The sequence below is a fragment of the Oryza sativa genome, chromosome 9, assembly GCF_034140825.1.
Source record: "Oryza sativa Japonica Group chromosome 9, ASM3414082v1".
NCBI classification, from domain to species: domain Eukaryota; kingdom Viridiplantae; phylum Streptophyta; class Magnoliopsida; order Poales; family Poaceae; genus Oryza; species Oryza sativa.
In genome coordinates, this window is record NC_089043.1 from 8,752,965 (window position 1) to 8,773,304 (window position 20,340).

Genomic DNA, 20,340 nt, shown 5'->3' on the forward strand with positions numbered 1-20,340 from the left:
CTACGTGGCACGGACAAGTCAAGCCCAAGCCGAAAAGAAATCGAAGACAAATTTTGACGACGTACGAAAATTCTTGACAAAAGCATCTTAAATTTTTATAACGCATTTGCTATTTTGTAGTCGCCTGCAAAATTTTAATCGATTAGTCAACTTTTGTGCACGCTATCGGGCTAGTGGAAAGGCTCTTTTTTATATGGGTCGTGCTTTTCCATCACCTTTTCCTTGCTAATAAACCCAGAGCCCGCAGCCCACAGCCTACAAATAGCTCTGGAAAAATCCACCACACCCGTGACTCTCTAGAGAGCTCTTCTGCTTCTCGACATTTCTGTTTCTCGAGCAGGAGGCGGAGTCCTACGAGCGGAAGGTGCCGGAGATTCTTCCAAGACAGGCAGTGGAGGGGAAGGGGAGGGGGGCGGCGAGAGGTGGGCTGCGCACTGCGAGCGGCCGCGGACGGCGCCGAAGAAGAGAGGCGGGGGAGAGGAGTTGATGCACTGCAGGTTTTTCATTTCTCTTTTTTGTTCAAATCCTCACGCCGTGGCGGCCTGATTTCCTTTGGTCCAGATTTCTATCCTGTGGATTGTGAGCTATTAGGGCTGGATTAGCTACCATTTCAGGGGGGGGGGATCCCGTGGAGTTTGTTTCATTGCTTGAGTTTTGAGTTGATTTTGCCCAATGTCGAGTAAAGCATCCTGGATCTGAAACCACATGGTGTGTGTGCTTTGATGTTTTGTTCGATGTAGTTTGGGAAATTTTTTTAGGGGTTTGCTGCACATCGTGTATGATATAGTCGGCGGGAGGTGGGCCGTGCCTCTGCCTGGTTCTAAACCTTGGCACTAATTATTTTCTCTCTAACTTCATTTGTTAGGGAGTTTTTCAGTTTCACTAGTTGGAACTGATATATCATGGAATGAACGCACATGGTTTTGCTCTAGATTTAGTCGTTAATCCTGTAGGCCAGTGATGACCTCTGTGCTGTGGCATTTTAGAAAGGGGTTTAGGGATTTGGTAGCAATTCGAGCTCAAGAACTAACCAATATTTCATTAAATCCCAGCAAATGCTCTTACATTTGTCCCTCAGTATTGTCAGATTATACAGGGAGTTAATCAGAGGTTACTATATACAGGGACAGTGTCACTGTATACAGGGAGGAGTTGTGTTTTCTGCTTGTAGACAAAAGCTATCTTTTGTTTTGTGTGCTGTGTATTTTTTTTAACGGTAGTCCTGCTCAACTGTGACATACTCCTGCTCAACTGTGACATACTAAGCCACTTTTGCTTCCATTCCATCAGTGATCAATCTGAGATAAGCCTCCCTGAAAATGAACTCCAGGCTCTGCTCCTATCAATTATGTTTAATCTTTTTGAGATTACCAGTAGATCACTGAGAGAGGAGAGTAATCACAATTCGCAAAAGCATCGGTCTGTGTCATTAGCAACTCAGCAAATGACAGTGGCAAACGCAAACGAGGGTGAGATTAATGGAAACAGTAGGATTAATCTGAAACTAAAATACAGAGAATAAATGGACAATATAATTTGCGATAGTACTGTATAAATGGACAGTATAAAGCATATCTCTTCATATGCTACGTACAGTTATGTTGTATCAATGATTCACTTATTTACTGCTTTAAATATGGCCTCAAACTAAAACCTATGCTTTCGATCAGCACATGCCCTTAAATTTTCATTATTTCTTTTTCTGAAAATTATGTATCTACGCTAGTTGCACTCTCTGACTATTGTAGTAGCCATTTTGAATTTTCGTGCAAGTCGTGTAATAATTTTGTGCAACTAATGTTTTTTTAACCAAATTTCCATTTACTTTGATAAATAGCGTTTGTTGTTTGGGAAAACATGCATACAAGTGAGGACTTTTGGTAGACAACTTGTTTTCTTAGTAATTTCATTGCCTTTTCTTTTTCTTTTTATTATGATGGGAAGGAGATTCAATTTTTGTTTTGCGGGACTCGGGATCAACACCACAACAAATCGGTGGTTCTTTTGGATGTTAGGCGAGCTCAGGTTTTTCTGGTGAAAAACCTGATCTGGTGAAAAACCTGAGCAAACTGCGGATGCTAATACAGTAGTAGTATAATCAACAGTGACTCTCTTTGCAATTTTTTGGCTGTAACTTGGGGAGTAGTCTAAGGATGGATTGGATATAGAAGGATTGGCAGTGGTTTGACAGTGGGATGGTAGAGCTTGTGGCTGGAAGTTAGTTCCCTTGTTATTAGTTACCTTTTTCTTCATTTTTCATAAATCCCTTTGGCAGTACTGATTTCTTTTTTTATAATTTGCACACCCTTTGGCAGTACAAAGTCTAACATCAACAACACCAGCACTAGCAAAGGAGCACCCCCTACAGGTATATGTTATTATTCTGTTAGTTTGTAAATTTTCGTTTTAGACAAATAGCACACAAACACAACAGATCAAATAATTGTGCCAATGCTAAGCAAAATTTCCCTACCACCAACACCAATCTATCCAGTCCAAAAAAAATGTTCATTCTGGACTATAGCATTTTTTTTACTTGGCATGTATACTTTCTTTAAAATCTGGAACAGGACTAAGCATAGCCTAGTTCTGCGTCAGTACTCAATGTTACCAGAACCATAAGTTACTAGGCCCAAATATCTGTTTTGTATTTCACAAATATAGAAGATATATTAGGATGTTCATACAGAGCCCTATTAGTCTATTGCTCAATTAAATTTTTCAAAGCGAACAACTATCTGTTGTTCATTCAATTTTTTCACATAAATCTTGTTTTTTTTGTCCCAGTAGGCTACCCATGGATCACACTGATTAGTTTTATTTTTTATCACTAATTTTTTAAGCTATAATATGCTCCAAGATTTAGCTATGCCACAGTCCATAGCTTTGCAAGCTGAAATTTTTTCAATCTGAAAATATAATCTCGCTGCACACCATCTACTCCATTTTTTTAATGTTGTCTCACTGGTAGCTGTTTCTTTGATATCTGTTTTGACAGCAATACTTTTTTTTTTGAAATAAACTTTTTTTCAGAGAATGTTACATGTTCCCAACTATATACCATACCACCATCAAAACCAACTGAACAAGAAAACTCAAAGTCAAACAGCAACAAGGACAACGCTTGCAAAGAAACGCAGCATGCAGGTTTTTTTGTTCAATTTGTACTATAGCATTATCTTGTTTTGTTCATTTTTTTATGTAACAAAAGTGTCATGCTCCCATAAACATTTATTTCGTTTGTTTAGTATGCTTAAGCAATGTCTTGTTTAGCATAATTTCACTCTAAAACAATCCTTTTCTAGATAAAAAAGCATCCAGTAAGGACTTTGTTTGTAGTCAGCAATCAAACAACTCTGTGGCATCCAGGACTAGAGCTAAGAGATTACATTCAGCATCCCCTTTGTCGGTTGTATCAATTAGCCCATCGAAAAAAATTCTTCTGACCAAAAGATTCGCAAAGCAGTAAGGAAACAGGTAAAAACACTATTACTTTTTTTATGTCATATCATTATATACAATACATTATTCATGGATTAAAAAATTACAAAAAAGTTTGCATAATATAAGTTCATTTTTTTCAGTCCTTGAAAGCAACATAACTTATCAGTACTCAACCAGACAGGGAAGAATCAAACAAGGATGGTCTTTTCGTGGAACCTATATGTACTATACTAGCCAAAAAGGAGGAGGTAAAGTTCAAAATTAGGCAAGAGTCAAAATTTCAAACCATTATATTTTTCCCCCTGGCTTTTCACTACATGTCATTTTTTTTTGTAAAAAAGGTGCAGCCCACCAAGAATTTTGAAAGCAACTCTACAGAGTTTGTTATTGATATAGAGGGGCCATATGATGCTGAAGACATAACAGGTCACACAACGGTAATAGAAAAAGATTTTTTTTGACTACATAATGTACTTTTTTAAAAAAATAATTTTTTGTTCCATTTTTGTTTCAATGATTTTAATCGATCTATATCTTTTTTTATTATGCTTTTTTAATATTTTTAGGATAAGACGAAGTTCATTCTTGTGAATTATTCAAACTCTTCAGAAGAACATAAGAGCCAAGATCCTACACAAGATGAATCAGACAACATTCCAAACAAGAGCACAAATGTATCAAACATATATCATGCATTTTAAAGCACTAGTATTTTTTAGTATTTTTTTATTGTTTGTTTTGTGAGCAACAAACCGCTTTTTTTTCATTTTCTCTTATTTTTGTGTATTATACACCTCTATTTTTTATATAATGTTTGTTTGCATTGTACACTGGTCCATAATTTTGTTTTGTGCATATTATATATGTGTGGATGATTTTTTAGAAGCAGATAGACATTTTTTTAGAAAACACCTCTATACACAAAACGATAGACTGCTGTGCCTATGTAGAGTTCAAATTTTAGAAAACAGATGAAACTAGAGCATAGAGGTGTTTTCTAAATCACTTTTATTTTTTTGGGTCATCTTTAATTTACAGTGTCATCTTTACTTATACACATCAAGAACAAAATCTAAACTCCACATGTCATAAAAATTTGGTTTGTCACAATTTTTCTACTAGTACCGTGTACTGATTTGTTTTATTGTTTTGATTTTAATCCTCTCAATTTTTGCAGCATTGATTGACTGATAAACTAACTTTTTTTATATCTGTGTTGCACTTTTAATGTAGAAAAAATGTACTTTATTTTTTTGATCTGTCCCGATTTGTAACTTTTTCATTTCTTTTCATGTAACTCACACAGAGCAACCTAAATTTGAATGCTTACATCATTTTGATGATAAATAAAAAACAAACAAAAGTGCCAGCCTTGGGCACTTCTTGTCCCAAAAAACATCAGGCACAAACATCATGGAAATTGAACATAGCAGCATGCAGGTGACGCAGGGGGAGAGGTACATGCACACACCAAAAACATGCATAAACAATAAAGATGGAGTTCAACATTTATCAGGCACAACTTTGACATTTTTTCTCTGTACACATAAAATGATTTTTTTGTACTATCATTAATTTATTTTATAGACGTAAGTACTAACAATCAAGGGGGGAATCAAAATGTCTAGGAAGAATAAAGAGATTAACTAGCCAAATTTATTTTGCACAATCATGTTAGATGTTTTTTTTCTTGTTACTCTTTTTTATTTTTATGTGGATGATTTTGTTAGCAAACTTCACTGCAAACATGGGGAATAGGAGGCTTGAGAGACAGCACTGTGATGAAAACGAGTACCAAGATGACTTTGCAGAATTCTTGTATGAAGAGGAACCATCAGATAACATCGATATGGTTGAACAACGTGCGGTAATAACCTCTGATTTTTTTTACTTGTCTTTTTTTTTCAAACATCAACCCTTTTTGGGGTATGCTCCTTACCGGACAATTTCTAAACTACTGATATTTTAACACCGGTATTATAGTATTTTTGAGAATAATTCTTATGCAAAAAAGAAATAATTCTTTTTATATTTATGAGATGGAGGTAGTAGTATAGAAGTATATATTGGAGGAATAAACTAGTAGCAAAAGCTGGCACTTAAAACATATAATAGTATCTTGGGATCCTAAACTTTTAATATAACAGCACAACCTAAAAGGTTTGTTGGTTTTTGGAAGGTCAGTCTACAATTGCAATTTTGATCAGAGCATCATCTTCTCAGTTCAGAGCAACTACCTCTTTGAGTTCACCACTTCCTTTCGAGTTCACAACAGCAAACACATCCTTTGAAGTTCATATCCTTTTTCTTTTACTTTTATTTTTCATCGTTGCAGCAACCACAAATAAACAATGAGCAAAGTAGCCCTCAAACACCACTGCACATAAACATTGCTTCTGCAAGGACACCTGCTACAAAACAAGTAATACAAATTGTAAGTACTTTCCTATCAATTTTTTGCTTAATTTTTTTCAATCAGCACGACATAAAACTATGTCTTATACTCTTTATACATTATTACAATAAATTCTTTTTTCCTATTTTTCACTTGTTTTATTTTTTAATGCAGAGTTCACAATCATCACCTGATATAGGTATGAATTCTCCAAGAATAGCACAAATAAGGGAACCAAATCAACATGCTCAAATAGAAGAAAGACAATATTCAATGATAAGAATCATCGACTCACTAAATGCTTCTAGCAACTGCTCTGGTACCAGACATAATCTTTATCGCCTTAAAAGAATTGTCCATCCAAGTAAATACAAGAGCTCACCATATGACAACTACACACGGCACCAAACCATCTCGGCAGCTGAACTCAATCACTACAACAACATACTCAGCATTGGTGAGACGCAACAATATAAATAGTAAGTGTCACAAAACAACATTATAATGGTTGCTTTTTTACATTTCCTTTTTTTAGATTTTGTGATCATTTCAAGCTTTTTTTATTTAAAAAGAAATGGGAGGTGGGGTGTTTTCTGTAGTTTTTGACAAATGTTGTTCATAACATAGAGTAGAACATGCACCGCTGAAGTGATACATGTCGCACTAATTTTCCACTTTTGATTTAGATTTTATATTTTGTATGATAATCCTGAAGTGGTAGGCGCAGCTGAATTTTGCATTAACAACCAAATGAAAGTTTATCACTATTTGTTTAACACAACAAGGCATGCAAAGAAGGTGAAAAATCTATGACATTACAAATTATTTTTGCATTTTTTCATAATATGCATAACAAAGAGCATGTGCTGACTATTTCAATTTTCTGAATTTAAGTAATCTAAACTTTTTTTGTTTTGTACTCTTTCTGCCTTAAGAGTACTAAGCATTACTAAAAGCATTTATCTTCTTTATTTCTAGTACAGCAAATTTGCAGTTCTAATGGACAATGTAAAAGTCACATGGTCATCATTGTCTAAATCTCTATCACCAAGGGGAGTGGTGGATACATATGTCCTCAACGCATATGCCAAGAAGATTGCCAACGACCAGAATAACAAAGAAAATGAATACAGGAATTTTTACTTCTTCCACAGAACTAGTGTATGTGATTTTTTCATACTTTCTACCACATACATTTTTTCTCATCTCCAGTTGTAGCACTTCAAAATTCTCTACCATTTTTTCCACAGGTTTATTTCTTGAAGAATTGGGAAGGTACTGGAAAAGAGGAAGACTATGAAAATTGTGCAAGACAAGCCTTTACATTTGCTAGGAACAAGAAACCTCTGCACTACTATGAATTGGTTTGTACATTTTTCTTTTTCAAACATAAAATTGATCGGCTGTGGTTTTTATGTTATGTAGCTTATTTTCCCATGCCTGTATGACAATCATTGGTTTGTGTTTACTGTGGACATCAAGGGGCATCACTTTGTCTTCCTGGACTCCATTTATGATGAAAACAACAAATATCATAAGAAAATTCAAGGGCTACTGGTGAGCTATACAAATTTTGTTCTTTTTTTTCCATACAATTTTTTTATAGATGCATCCACTGATTTTTTTTTCTGGTATTTTTTTTTCATGCTCCTCTTGTTATACACAGATACCAGGATTAATTGCAATGTGGGAAGAATTCTCAAATGTGGAGAAAAACTTTAGTAAATTTGATATCCAATACCCACCAATTACTTGCCAAAACAATGGGTAGCTGCCTATCAACCCCAACAAACATCCCCAAATTACATATCATTTTCTTTTTTGTCCAAAACTCCTCCCTTTTTTCCATGATTTTTGTTTTTCTTAAATGAATTATTTTTGTTTTTGTCTCATCAAGCCATGATTGCGGAATCTACGCTATGAAGTGTATGGAATGGTGGAACCCAAGGATGCACTTGAAAGATATGATCAGACCAGAATATATCCCAAACATGAGGAAGCAAATTGCAAATGACCTATTGTTCTCAGAACACAATTCACAAGAAGAAGCAAAAATGCTATCTAGAAGCTTCAATCCAACAAAGCATGGAAAATACGCAAGGCAACAGTGAAATAAACTCCTGTTTTTGTTTGTGTACCAACAGATTACACAATCCTGTTTTTTCTGTAAAGCCCATGAGATGGGGCCACACACTACCTGGTAGTAAGAGAGAGAGATGTCATATTTTCTGTTTTTTCAAGCCCATGCAGTTTGGGTTTATGTGAGTCCTCAACTTGTTGAAAAAAATACTATCTAGTAACATACAGTTTCAGTTTTGTTTTGGTGCACAAATGCAAGATACACTTATATATACGAACACTTTGTGCTTTGCTTGTGTTCTATGTGCTACAGCTGAGTTCTAAACTCTAGGATATGTGTTAGCAAAATTTTGTGCTATGTGTTTTCTATGTGGAGCTTAATTCCTGTACTAGATATGATAAATCCAATATCATAACACCCAAATATTAAAAAAGGACCTGTATTTTTTTAGGATTTCTTTATGTGTTTTACATGATACTGATCGTCTCACTGATGAGAGATATCTGATGAGAGATACTTTTTCTCTTTTTAACTGTGTTCAGGTTCAATTGTTTTTTTGGGGGGTGGGGGGGGGGTAGGGAGTGAGGGGAGGACAGATATACGTTAAATACAACAGAAGGAAGTGAAGACAAACTACGGTATGCCATTTTTCACACAAGCAATTCTTTCTTTTTAACAATCAGTTATGCCTGCAAAGCCAACCATGTAACTGTATTTGCACCATCCAAAAAACACACAAACAAAAGGGGGTAAAAACATACTGTGGAATGCCATTTTTCTTGATGTTTCTACTCATAAGACATAGGCCAGTCATTTTTTTGCTACCCAAAGAGTTTTATGTCCCTAAAGTTCTCTAGATTTCCTCTCCTTCATCACTTCTGTTGCATTTGACTTCTCTTTTTTTGGGACAAGTCCGAATGTTATGGTCATGGGACCCACAACCACTACATGTCACTGAACCCTTGCTTCTAATCACATCTATCAGCCTCTTTTTTCTTGGCTCACTCTTGTACCTGCCTTTGCTATTAGAGCATTTTGGATCCAGCAAAACAGAAGTAGAAGCAATTCCAACCATATCTGTTGTTTCAGTTTCAGCAACCGCACCCTTTGTGCTCTCAGCATCAATACCAACACCACTAGGACCCATCGGTATACCAGTTTGAGCACCAACAGAAGCTACACCACAAGTTGTCGCCGCCGCATCCTGAACATGAACAGTAGCATCATTAGGAGCTGTGTCACTCATTGCCTTCAACCCATCTTCAATCTTGTCACTTTCATTCATCACATATACAAACTTTTCTTTTGTTTTTGATGCATCTGAAGCCAACTTAATCATTTTCTGTGACAAGATGTTGAACCTGAGTAAAGGGTTGCTTTCAAGAACAGCAGCAGGCATCAATGTGTTTGGCACAAATAATTCTTGGTTCTTGTCTTTCAGCCTCCATCTTTCAATAAAATATTATTTTATCAGGTAGTTTTGTTATGTTCAAGTGAATGAGTACTTTGAGCACATGAACACACAAAATACCATCCTTCTTAAATCTTGAACAGATACATTCATATTCTTCAGCTATAGTATCAACAACCACAATATACTTCCTTTTTCTAAAATCCTGCAGTGCATGAATCTCTGATTTGTACACCTCAAAAATAGAATCGCGCACTTTCACGGTCACATCATACTTGGTATAGCTTTGCAAGATACGCTGAAATGCCCAAAATATCTTCCTAGTATACAGTTTTGCAGCTTGCTTCTCAAATTGATATTCTGACCAAGTATCTAGAACAGTATTCCTAGTCAGCGATTCCTGTTCTTTGAAGCACTCATAAATTGTTTCTGCAATCCTTTCATACTGTGCTAGGAATGCAGAAACACTATGAGATGAACAAATGTCAGCTTTGTACCTTGAATTCATCCCCTCACTCCTTGCTGTTGTCTGAATCAAAGGGCACCAATTGCTTTTGAAGTAAACTGGTGCCCATCTCTTTCTAGTGACCCACAAGCTAAAAATACCTAACATTATACAGATTCTTTCTTCTTATGAAATCTTTCCACAAATATTCAAATTCAGCCTCTGTCTGGGATTTTGTAACAATATCATGGAAATCCTTGTAAACTTCTTCATCCTCTGAATTGAATGTCCTTCCTGTTTTGTCCCTTGCATTTGATAACATATGGAACAGGCAATTCCTATGAACAGTGTCTGGAAAAACTATGGCAATAGCAGCTTTCATTGCCAAGTCTTGATCAGTTATAATAGTAGCAGGAGCCTTGCCACCCATACAATCAAGGAACGTATTGAACAACCACTGAAAAGTCTCACTTGTTTCGTCTTGTAGGAATGCATAACCAAATAGGCAATTGTCACCATGACTAGTTATCCCTACAAATGGAGCAAAGGGCAAATCACACCTATTGGTCTTGTACGTCGTGTCAAAACTAATTATGTCACCAAACATCTCATAAAATTTTCTGATGTTCCCATCGGACCAAAATAGACTCTTCACAACATTGTTCTCATCAGTTCTGAATCTGAAATAAAACAATGGATCCTCTGATCTTTTCTTCTCAAAAAAATCCAAACACTGCATCATGTCATTTTTCCCACTTTCTCTTCTAGTACAATCTCTATAATTGCTCACAGCCTTTTTTGTGTAAGGAACTGCAGACAAGCCACCCCTAACATATGACAAAACAGACATAATCATCCTTGTGGGCACATTGATTTTGTTCAGAGTTCTTATCAAAAGTTTCTCCTGATCTGTCATATGTTTGTGAGACCTTAGGAATTTTCTTTCTTCTGGTGGAGATAGTGGATGATTGTGCTCTAGATTAAGCCTTGTAATGTACCAAAAGCCCCTCTTCAATGTTATCACCATCTCAGCTTTGCAATTTGTGTAAACCACTTTGTTCTGTTTTCTTTTTTTTTCCTAATGGATTTGTTGTGTTTATTTGCAGACAATTCTCAACTTCATCAACCTCAGGCAGGTCCTTCTCCTTTGGATCACTTGGTTTCCTCCACCTGTTGCATTTGAATGTGTGCCTTGTCACAATATCGGTTTTCCTGCTATGGTAATTGCTAGCTTTGCATGTAGAGAAACCAACCATATAAACATAACCATTGTAGAAGTCAAAAGCTTCATTCTCATCAGCAAAAACTTTGTTGATTGACGGCACATGTGCACTGTTAGCTTCCTGACCACCTCTCTGAACAGCTGTTACACTTTCATTCTCCATAAATATGTTTATATCTTCCTCACTAAAATTTTGATCTGGATTTTCTGCACTTTTATCTTGTTCTATTTCCTCAACTTGCTGAAATGTAACTATTGCATGATTAGACAATAAATCCTCTTCTGTTGCTTGCTCAAAGTGCTGGTCAAAACAGGCATCAGCCTCAATGGTTTGAGTCTGCATTTCATTATAAATCACTTCTACAGATGATGCTTTCAATTGTACTATTGACCTGCACATCTCAGCTTGATTATTAACATCAGCACTTGATTTCTGCATTTCATCATATAGCATGTCCAGTGATGCCACAGGAGGATGCACAGCTACACTTTGTGGCAAAGAGTTGCACATCTGAGAGGTATCTGTTTGTGCATTTTGCAGGTCATTTTGTTGATAACCATTGTGAGAATCGAAACTCCAAAAGGTGTTGTCATACTCAAATCTATTGGATGTCAAATATAGAGCAGTCTGCAATGGTAAGAAAAAAAAATTCTAATAAAGAGACCTTTTTATAATTCTATTTTGATTTGAACTTTTATCCATATTAGCTATATCCACATCAATCATGAATATGTTTTTAATCAAATAATGGGATGGCACAGCACAAATCAAATAAACAAGAGGGAACACACCTCTGATTCAATAGGAGCTTGCAATAGCTGCATGAAACTGCCACAAGTGTTTTGGAGCAAGGGAAGACCACCCTGTTTTGCAAAAAAAAATACAGTGGGGGTTATGACTGTGCACATAAAGTTTTAGTTTAAACATTTTCATTTAATATGTGTTTTATTTCTACTCACTGCCACCTGAGCACCAGGAAGAATTGCATTAGGTAAGACAGAGACTTGCTGGAATAAATTTGTATAGGTGATGCCTCCCTCCTGTGATAACCTGAATAACATCCCATAGTCTTCATTTGATTCTGTCTCTGTGCCCTGTACATTTGGATAGATGAAAAAAAATGACATTACATCCTTTGTACAATGTAATGGCATTGCATGGACAGAGAGCTCCCATAATTCAAAGAATGACCACAAGAGAACAACTACTTGAACCAGAGCAGTTTTAACAGTTAGTGAATCAAGATATTCTGAGTTGTGCACTATTAGAAATTCAGTCACCCTATTGTGCATAAGGAAAAGCAGACACTCTGCACAAGATTTGCTATAGTTGATTGCAGTATTGCATTACAACCACATGAAAAAATAGACCAGATCAATATTGTGTTGCTTATGAGTTTTTATATAATAAAGTTTTGCGTAGGGAAGCAGCAGAAAACGCAGGGACAATGGAAAGGGAAGAAAAGCAAAAAAAAAAAGAGAGAGAAAGGAAGAAGAGGTTAAACTAGAGAGAGGGAACACAGAAAAAAAAACCTCCATCAAGTAAATTTCCTCCAAGTTCTTCCTGTTCTTTCCTCAACACACGTTGTTCTTCAGAGGAAGGGAGTGGTGGAAAGGGAAGAGAAAGCAAATAAAAATCAAAAGATGGGAGGAAGAGGTGAAAAGGAGGGAGGTGGGAACAAAGAACAAAGAGAAAAACCTCCGTGAAGTAAAAATTTCTCAGGTTCTTACTGTCCCCCCCGAGCACACGTTATTTCTTCTTCTTCGTGTTCTTTCTCTCCCTTTCTCCTTTTTGCTTTTCCAATCTGAGTTTTGATCTCTCCTCTCGTTTTTCTTTTGGATCTAAGTTTTGATCTGAGTTTCTATCTTGGAGCACAAGACATTTTTTTAAGGAACCAGGGAGTGGACCATTTTTGTGACAGAACCCAAATCGGAGCTAAAAAGCCCAAAACGGGTATCATGTGAGAGCCCAATTGTTTTGTTGAAAAAAGCCCAAATCACAGCTAAAAAACTGAAAATCCAGACTCACTGAATTACAACCCAAAAAGACTCCGGCCCATACCTTCGCTGGCCCATAACACAGCACAAAAAACTGGGGCCCAAATATTGGGCTTTTGTAAGTTTTTGGACCCAAAAGTGTGTTTTAACCAACTTTGGGCTTTGGGCTTTTTGTTAGTTTTTGGGCCCAAACATCTGCACCAGATTGTGATCTTTTTTGCACGTCACGTTTTAATTTTTTTGAGCTTTACCATTAGATACATATCTAATGGTGCACAAAGTTGACTGATCAAACGTAAAAATTGCAATCGACTGCAGAATAGGCGGTCCCTTTTTATAATAGGTAAACATAAAGATATTCAGCCACACCCACGCCTAGCTTCATTGCAACTAGCAATTACCAATTGGACGTTTCATCACAAGCATGAAACCAGTGGCAACTCACCAGCAGAAGAAGCAGATGCCGCCGTCGTCCAAGGACGAGCCGGCGTGCGATCCACGGCGGCGGCGACACGCCCGCCGCCGCCGAAGCGTGAGAAGCGCGCCGAGAAGGAGCCCGAGACGGAGAAGAAGGTGGTCGTCACCGTCATGAACGGCGAGGACGATGGGTCCGCGGACACCAGGCGGCGCCGCTGCGTCTGCTCCGCCGCCGGCCAGCCGGCCGGGCACTTCCGGTGTGTGCGCGCGGAGACGGACGGTGCCGACGAGTGAATCAACGTGAAGGTGCTTTCACGTGTGCCTTTGCTACGAGTTTTCTTTTGACTGATGTATGATTGTTTTAATTTTTGTTGGCTTAATTGTCGTAGTATTTTGTTACAAGCTAGCAATAATAATAAATAGGCAAAAGAAGAGTATCTCTTTTTTTTTTACCTTATGTTCCAATGTTGTGTGTTGTTTCAAATAAAGATTACAAAAATGTTGTGTGCTTAGCTCAGATCAATCGGTTTAATCTTGAGCCAGCACTCTGGTCGGTGAAAAAGAAAAGCGCTACTAGAAGGGGCACCCTGCCCTTTTTTAATCCAATGCCGAATCGACTAGAGAGTTTTTGGATTTGAAGAAAAAAAAAGTAGGAATTCTATCCATTTTCATTTTCCATTTTTCTATTTAGTTTTTCTTAATGAAATTGAAAATTTTAACTAAAGGGCAAATACAAATAAAAAAACAACTTTGCTGCCCATGACAGATTTTTATCTAGGCAGAAGAGTCCTCTTAATATTTATCTAGTCTTATATGGGTTTCGGTATATTGAAATATAAACAGAAAAGAGAGGATAGAGGATAGGCTCATTGCATTAAAAAAATATGGAAGTAGCCATAGCAAAAAAAAGAAAAAAAGGGAGCGTGAGAGCCAAATGAATCGAAAGATTCATGTTTGGTTCGGGAAGAGATCATAAAAGTTATAAACTTAATAGCAAGGTAATCTACTTTCATTAAAAGATTTATTAGATAATCGAAAACATATAATCTTGAGTACTTTTTGAAATTCGGAAGAATTGCGTAGAGGAACCATTGAGCAGCTCGAAAAAGCTCGAATTTGATTGCAGAAAGTCAAACGAGAAGCGAATAAGTATCAAATGAATGGATACTCTGAGATAGAACGAGAAAAGGCAAATTTGATTAATGCCACTTCTATTAGTTTGGAACAATTAGAAAAGTCTAAAAACGAAACCCTTTATTTTGAAAGACAAAGGGCGATGAATCAAGTCCGACAACGGGTTTTCCAACAAGCTGTACAAGGAGCTCTAGGAACTCTGAATAGTTGTTTGAATACCGAGTTACATTTCCGTACGATTCGTGCTAATATTAGCATTCTCGGGGCCATGGAATGGAAGAGTTAAATTAATTAGGCCTTGAACTTCTTCTTTCCTTTAGAATTTAGGCATTATTTTTCCTCTTGCTTCCGAAAAAAATAGTAAAGAAACAGTAATGGCAACCCTTCGAGTCAACGTAATTCATAAAATTCTACGCGAACGTATTGAACAATGTAATAGAAAAGTAGGGATTGAGAATATCAGTCGTGTAGTTCAAGTGGGGGATGGGATTGCTCGTATTATAGATCTTAGTGAAATAATGTCAGGCGAATTAGTCGAATTTGCAGAAGGGACTAGGGGTATTGCTCTGAATTTGGAATCCAAAAATGTTGGGATTGTATTAATGGGCAATGGGTTGATGATACAAGAGGGCAGTTTTGTAAAAGCAACATGAAGAATTGCTCAGATACCCGTGAGTGAGGCTTACTTGGGTCGTGTTATAAATGCTCTGGCTAAACCTATTGATGGGAGAGGCGAAATTGTAGCTTAAAAATCTCGCCTAATTGAATCTCCTGCTCCGGGTATAATTTCCAGGCGTTCTGTATATGAACCCCTTCAAATGGGGCTTATTCGATGATTCCTATTGGGCACAGTCAGCTAGAGTTAATTATTAGGGACAGACAAACCGATAAAACAGCAGTAGCTACAGATACAATTCTCAATCAAAAAGGGCAAAGATGTAATATGTATTTATGTAGCTATCGGTCAAAGAGAATCCTCCGTAGCTCAAGTAGTAACTACTTTCCATGAAGAAGGGACCATGGAATACACTATTATAGTAGCTGAAATGGCGGATTCCCCTGCTATATTACGATACCTCGCTCCTTATACGGGAACACCCCTGGCTGAGTATTTTATGTACCGCGAATGGCATACTTTAATTTATGATGATCTCTCTCCAAACAGGCACAAGTTTATCACCAAATGTCCCTTCTATTAAGAAGACCCCCCAGCCACGAAGCTTTCCTAAGGGATGTTTTTATTTGCATTCACGCTTTTTAGAAAGAGCCGTTAAATTAAATTTTCTTTTAGGGAAGGAAGTATGACTGATTCTTTCCACGAAAATGCAAAAGCTTGCGAAGTCCTTAGCCTCTTTTTTTTTGCATATTTTTCAACAGGAATTGCTGATAACTTTCAATAGAAAAATTTGAACTTCCAATGGTTTCAATGTCAAATTCTTGACAACTTTCCAAATACATCTTTTGCACAACTTATTATTAAGAATCACATTCAAATAATAGCAACAATAAGCACTACAAGAATGGTGACAGCCAAAAAGACCTCGTGCAGGGCTGGACTGGGGTCGATCTGGGGAGCATTATCCCACAACGCACGCGCAAAATACCATTTTCGTTAGAATTAATTGGATCCATGCCACTGCAACTTTGCCAAATTAAAAAAATACCACTACTATTCATTATATCGGCTATATGCCACTGAAATTTTCTAAAATTGAAACCATGCTACTCCCGTCACTTTTTCCATCTAATCTCTCGAGCCATCTCCGTTCCCATCTATGGTCCCACGACGGCGGCGCTGCCGCCGACAGCAGTGACAACAGTGCTTTCCCGTCCGTGAATAGTGCCACGGGCCCAAGGCCGGCCGCACCGCCACCCCCAACACCACCGCCAGCACCCCGACGACCTCCAAGAACTGGCCGACCCGGTGCACCATGTTAGAACCCTAACTAGAACTCAACTCGATCTCAGCAGTCACGCAAGAACAAAACAAGGGATAGGTGGAACTCTTCTCCTTCCTCTCACGTCCAACCGGACGGAGCCGCCGCCGCCTCTCGCCACCGATTAGTTACAAGCCAATTCGAAACAGAGTATCCGATACAGCACTTATACAGAGTATTCCCTTCTCGTCTCACTCTCTTACCAACCCGCCTTTACACGGGCTAATGGGCCCAAACTCTCGGACACACCACACAACTCACGCGGCCCATACGCCGCCCTCATATTTAGGATTACGCTTCCGTGTCCGCTTCTGCTTCAAGGCTATGCCTTCTTGGTTTACGCCTTCTTCTTGTACGCCATCCTCCTCCTTGTCGCATGACTGGTCCACACGCCCATCCTCCTCCATGATACTGACATTCTCCCTTCCTTGAGAAATGGCTTGCCCCCAAGCCGGTGCCAGTGGAAAACGAGCACGAAGCTCCTCCTTATCCTCCCAAGAAGCATCAGCAGGAGACATTCCTGACCACTGAGTAAGCAACTGTGTTAGAACTTTGTTACCTTTCTTGGTTACTCGACTGTCTAGGAATTGCAACGGCACTTGTAAAGTATCCAAAGGTGACGGTAGCTGTTGTTGCACTGGCGGACAGAAACCCACTGCAGCTCTCAGTTGTGAAACATGTACCACAGGATGAATGTGGCAATCGCTAGGTAACTTTAGCTTATATGCTACAGTTCCAACCTTCTCCAGCACCTGATAAGGCCCATAATATCTGAACGACAGCTTGTGATTAGCTCTTCTAGCCACCGACGACTGCACATAGGGCTGAAGTTTCAAATACACCCAATCTCCTTCCTTGAATTCCCTGAAGCTGCGATTCTTGTCCGCATACGCCTTCATTTGTTGCTGGGCTCTATGAACGTGTTGTTGAATTAACTGATGCATTAGTTTTCGATCAGCCAGCCATTCATCCAGGTCAGGATTGATACAGTCTTCACTACTGATGCCAAAGTGGTTAGGAGGAAACCCATAAATGATCTCAAATGGAGTTCTCTGCACAGCCGAGTGATAAGAGCTGTTGTACCAAAATTCTGCTAGATGAAGCCAAGCTGCCCATTTAGAAGGGGTAGAATGCACAAAACAACGGAGGAATATTTCTAGGCATTGATTAACTCTTTCAGTCTGGCCATCTGACTGGGGATGGTATGAAGAACTCATGTGCAGCTCTGTGCCTGACTTGGTGAAAAGATGTTCCCAAAAGAGACTAGTGAATATCCTATCTCTGTCTGAGATAATGACCTTAGGCATACCATGTAGTTTATAAAAATTTTTCATGAATGTGGTAGCAACTGATTGAGCAGTGTAAGGATGTATGAGAGGTAGGAAGTGAGCATATTTGGAAAACTTATCAACAATTACCAAGATGCAACTGTACCTCTCAGAAATGGGAAGTCCTTCAATAAAGTCCATGGAAATTACTTGCCAAGCTCCAACAGGCACTGGGAGAGGTTGCAGCAGACCTGGATATTTTACCCTTTCAGGTTTAGCCTGTAAACATATCTGACATTGTTTTAATTGAGTCTTAACAGCTTCTTTCATTCCCTTCCAAGCAAACAACTGCTTCATTCTCCTATAAGTAACAGGAAAACCTGAATGACCACCAATAGGTTTGCTATGCATTTCATTGATCAATTGCTGTTGCAAGCTGGGGTTATCACCAATCCAAATTCTTCCCTTGTATCTAATAATTCCTTGTTGGAGAGAAAAGTGTGGTCTGGCAGAAGGACTAACTGCTAGTTCAGCCAAAAGCTGGGAAGAAAAAGAGTCCTTGATGTATCCTTCAGTTACTGCTTGCAGCCAGGTTGGTGTACAAGCAGAAATGGCCACTATCTGTGAGTCGTCTGATTTTTCTTTCCTTGACAGTGCATCTGCAGCTGAATTTGTACTTCCCTTTCTATACCCAATTCTATACTACAAACCCAACAGTTTAGTGAATGCCCTTTGCTGCCAAGGAGTATGCATCCTCTGATCTGCCAAGTGTACCAAGCTATGATGGTCAGTCAGAATGAGAAACTCTTGATGTTGTAAATAGGATCTCCAATGTTCTACTGCCAATAACACTGCCATACATTCTTTCTCATAAGTTGACAGCCCCCTTGATCTGGGTCCCAGAGCCTTACTAAGGAATGCTACTGGATGACCCTCCTGTGAAAGTACTGCTCCAATTCCAGTATCACTTGCATCTGTCTCAACTACAAACTGCTTGGAAAAGTCTGGCAAGGCCAGCACTGGAGCCGAGACTAGAGACTGTTTGAGTTGGTTGAATGCCTCATTGGTCTCTTCTGTCCACTGGAATGTCACTCCCTTCCTTAGCAAGTAAGTTAAGGGTTTGCTGATGACTCCAAACCCCTTAACAAACTTTCTATAATATCCAGCTAAACCCAAGAAGCCCCTTAATTTCTTAATGTTTTTGGGAACTGCCCAGTTCAATACATCCTGAACTTTTGTAGGATCAGTTGACACCCCATGGACCCCAATCACATGTCCCAAATAGGACACCTCCTGCTGAGCAAAGGAACATTTGCTCAATTTCACTTGCCACTGATCCAGCTTTAACAATTGTAACACTTCTCTGAGATGCTGAAGATGAGACTGCAAATTAGGACTGTATATTAATATGTCATCAAAGAATACCAGTGCACATCTCCTGAGAACTGGGGCTAATGTGGCATTCATTGCTCCCTGGAAGGTGGCTGGTGCCCCTGTCAGACCAAATGACATGACTCTATACTCATAATGGCCAGAATGTGTTTGAAACGCTGTTTTATGTTCTTCTCCAGGTACCATTCTAATTTGGTGATAACCCGCTCGTAAGTCCAGCTTAGAGAACCACTTGGCACCAGTTAACTCATCTAGTAACTCTTCAATAATAGGAACAGGATATTTACTTTTAACCGTGACATTGTTTAACTGCCTGTAATCCACACATAGTCGCCAAGTACCGTCCTTCTTCCTTACCAGAAGTGCTGGCGATGACCAAGCACTTTGGCTATGCTGAATCACTCCCGAATCCAACATTTCAGCGATTTGCCTTTCAATTTCATCCTTTAATTCAGGGTTATACCTGTAAGGTCGCAAATTAACAGGTTGGGCCCCTTCCACCAATGGAATTTTGTGATCACATCTCCTTTTGGGAGGCAACCCCTTAGGTTCTGCAAATACTGATTGGAACTCCTAAATCAATTCTTGCACTTCAGGCTGTATATTTGTTGGCTCCCCTTGCCGATTTTCATTCAGCTGTACCATGTACATGATGGCACCTATTTTAGCCATCCCAAGTAACTGCTCTCCTGAAATCTCAAAACAGTGATTAGTCTGCTGAGCGACCCCCATCAATCTAATCAATTGCTGATTATAATTAAACTCCAGCCATTTTTGATTCCAATCTATTTTCATGGGGCTATGCTGCTGCAACCAGTCCATCCCAAGTATAATGTCATATCCCCCCAATGCTAGCAGCCTGAAGTTACTCTTAAAACAATGTCCCTGCATCCACCAATGACATTCAGGTAAGATTCCAGAGCAACTGATCTATCCCCCATCTGCCACCTGCACCTTCAGAGGTTGTTGTAATGGTTCCACTCCTGTTAATTTCCTTCCCACTTCTTCATCGATAAATGAATGAGAACTTCCCGAATCAACCAACATCAATAACTCCGTGCCTTGAATCCACCCCCTTAACCTTATAGATTTACTGGACTCAGTGCCATTCAAAGCTTGTTGAGATATGGCCATTAGTTTAACTTCCTCTTCTGCACTAACTGCTTCGGATTCAGGTTGCTCATCAGTCTCAATACT

General features: G+C 38.6%; 1 protein-coding gene across 4 annotated transcripts; it reads left to right on the plus strand.

Moving 5' to 3' along the window:
- The first annotated feature begins 425 nt into the window (after positions 1 to 425).
- Positions 426 to 8,206, plus strand: LOC112936402 (uncharacterized). Of its 4 annotated transcripts, XM_066304053.1 has the most exons (14): positions 426 to 497; positions 2,316 to 2,368; positions 3,034 to 3,477; positions 3,585 to 3,692; positions 3,786 to 3,881; positions 4,011 to 4,118; positions 5,175 to 5,311; positions 5,780 to 5,878; positions 6,014 to 6,318; positions 6,823 to 7,000; positions 7,090 to 7,203; positions 7,322 to 7,396; positions 7,506 to 7,606; positions 7,737 to 8,206. In XM_066304053.1, exons 7-14 carry the CDS (start codon positions 5,192 to 5,194, stop codon positions 7,948 to 7,950), a joined length of 1,206 nt encoding a protein of 401 aa, XP_066160150.1. In that variant the 5' UTR covers positions 426 to 497; positions 2,316 to 2,368; positions 3,034 to 3,477; positions 3,585 to 3,692; positions 3,786 to 3,881; positions 4,011 to 4,118; positions 5,175 to 5,191; the 3' UTR covers positions 7,951 to 8,206. The 4 variants fall into 4 exon arrangements, with proteins under 4 accessions (XP_066160150.1, XP_066160151.1, XP_066160152.1 ...); XM_066304054.1 differs by lacking the exon at positions 4,011 to 4,118; XM_066304055.1 differs by lacking the exons at positions 426 to 497; positions 2,316 to 2,368; positions 3,034 to 3,477; ... (1 more) ...; positions 3,786 to 3,881; positions 4,011 to 4,118 and having other exon boundaries at positions 4,646 to 5,311; positions 6,014 to 6,158; positions 6,261 to 6,318.
- Positions 8,207 to 20,340: the final 12,134 nt, after the last annotated feature.

What these genes read in the sequence shown, in the direction of transcription:
- LOC112936402 (XM_066304052.1), top strand. Translation starts at nt 5,123, where the DNA reads ATGTTTTTTTTCTTGTTACTCTTTTTTATTTTTATGTGGATGATTTTG. An exon ending in CTCTGCACTACTATGAATTG is followed by an intron (nt 7,204 to 7,321) that starts GTTTGTACATTT and finishes GTGGACATCAAG; the next exon opens with GGGCATCACTTTGTCTTCCT. An exon ending in ATTACTTGCCAAAACAATGG is followed by an intron (nt 7,607 to 7,736) that starts GTAGCTGCCTAT and finishes TGTCTCATCAAG; the next exon opens with CCATGATTGCGGAATCTACG.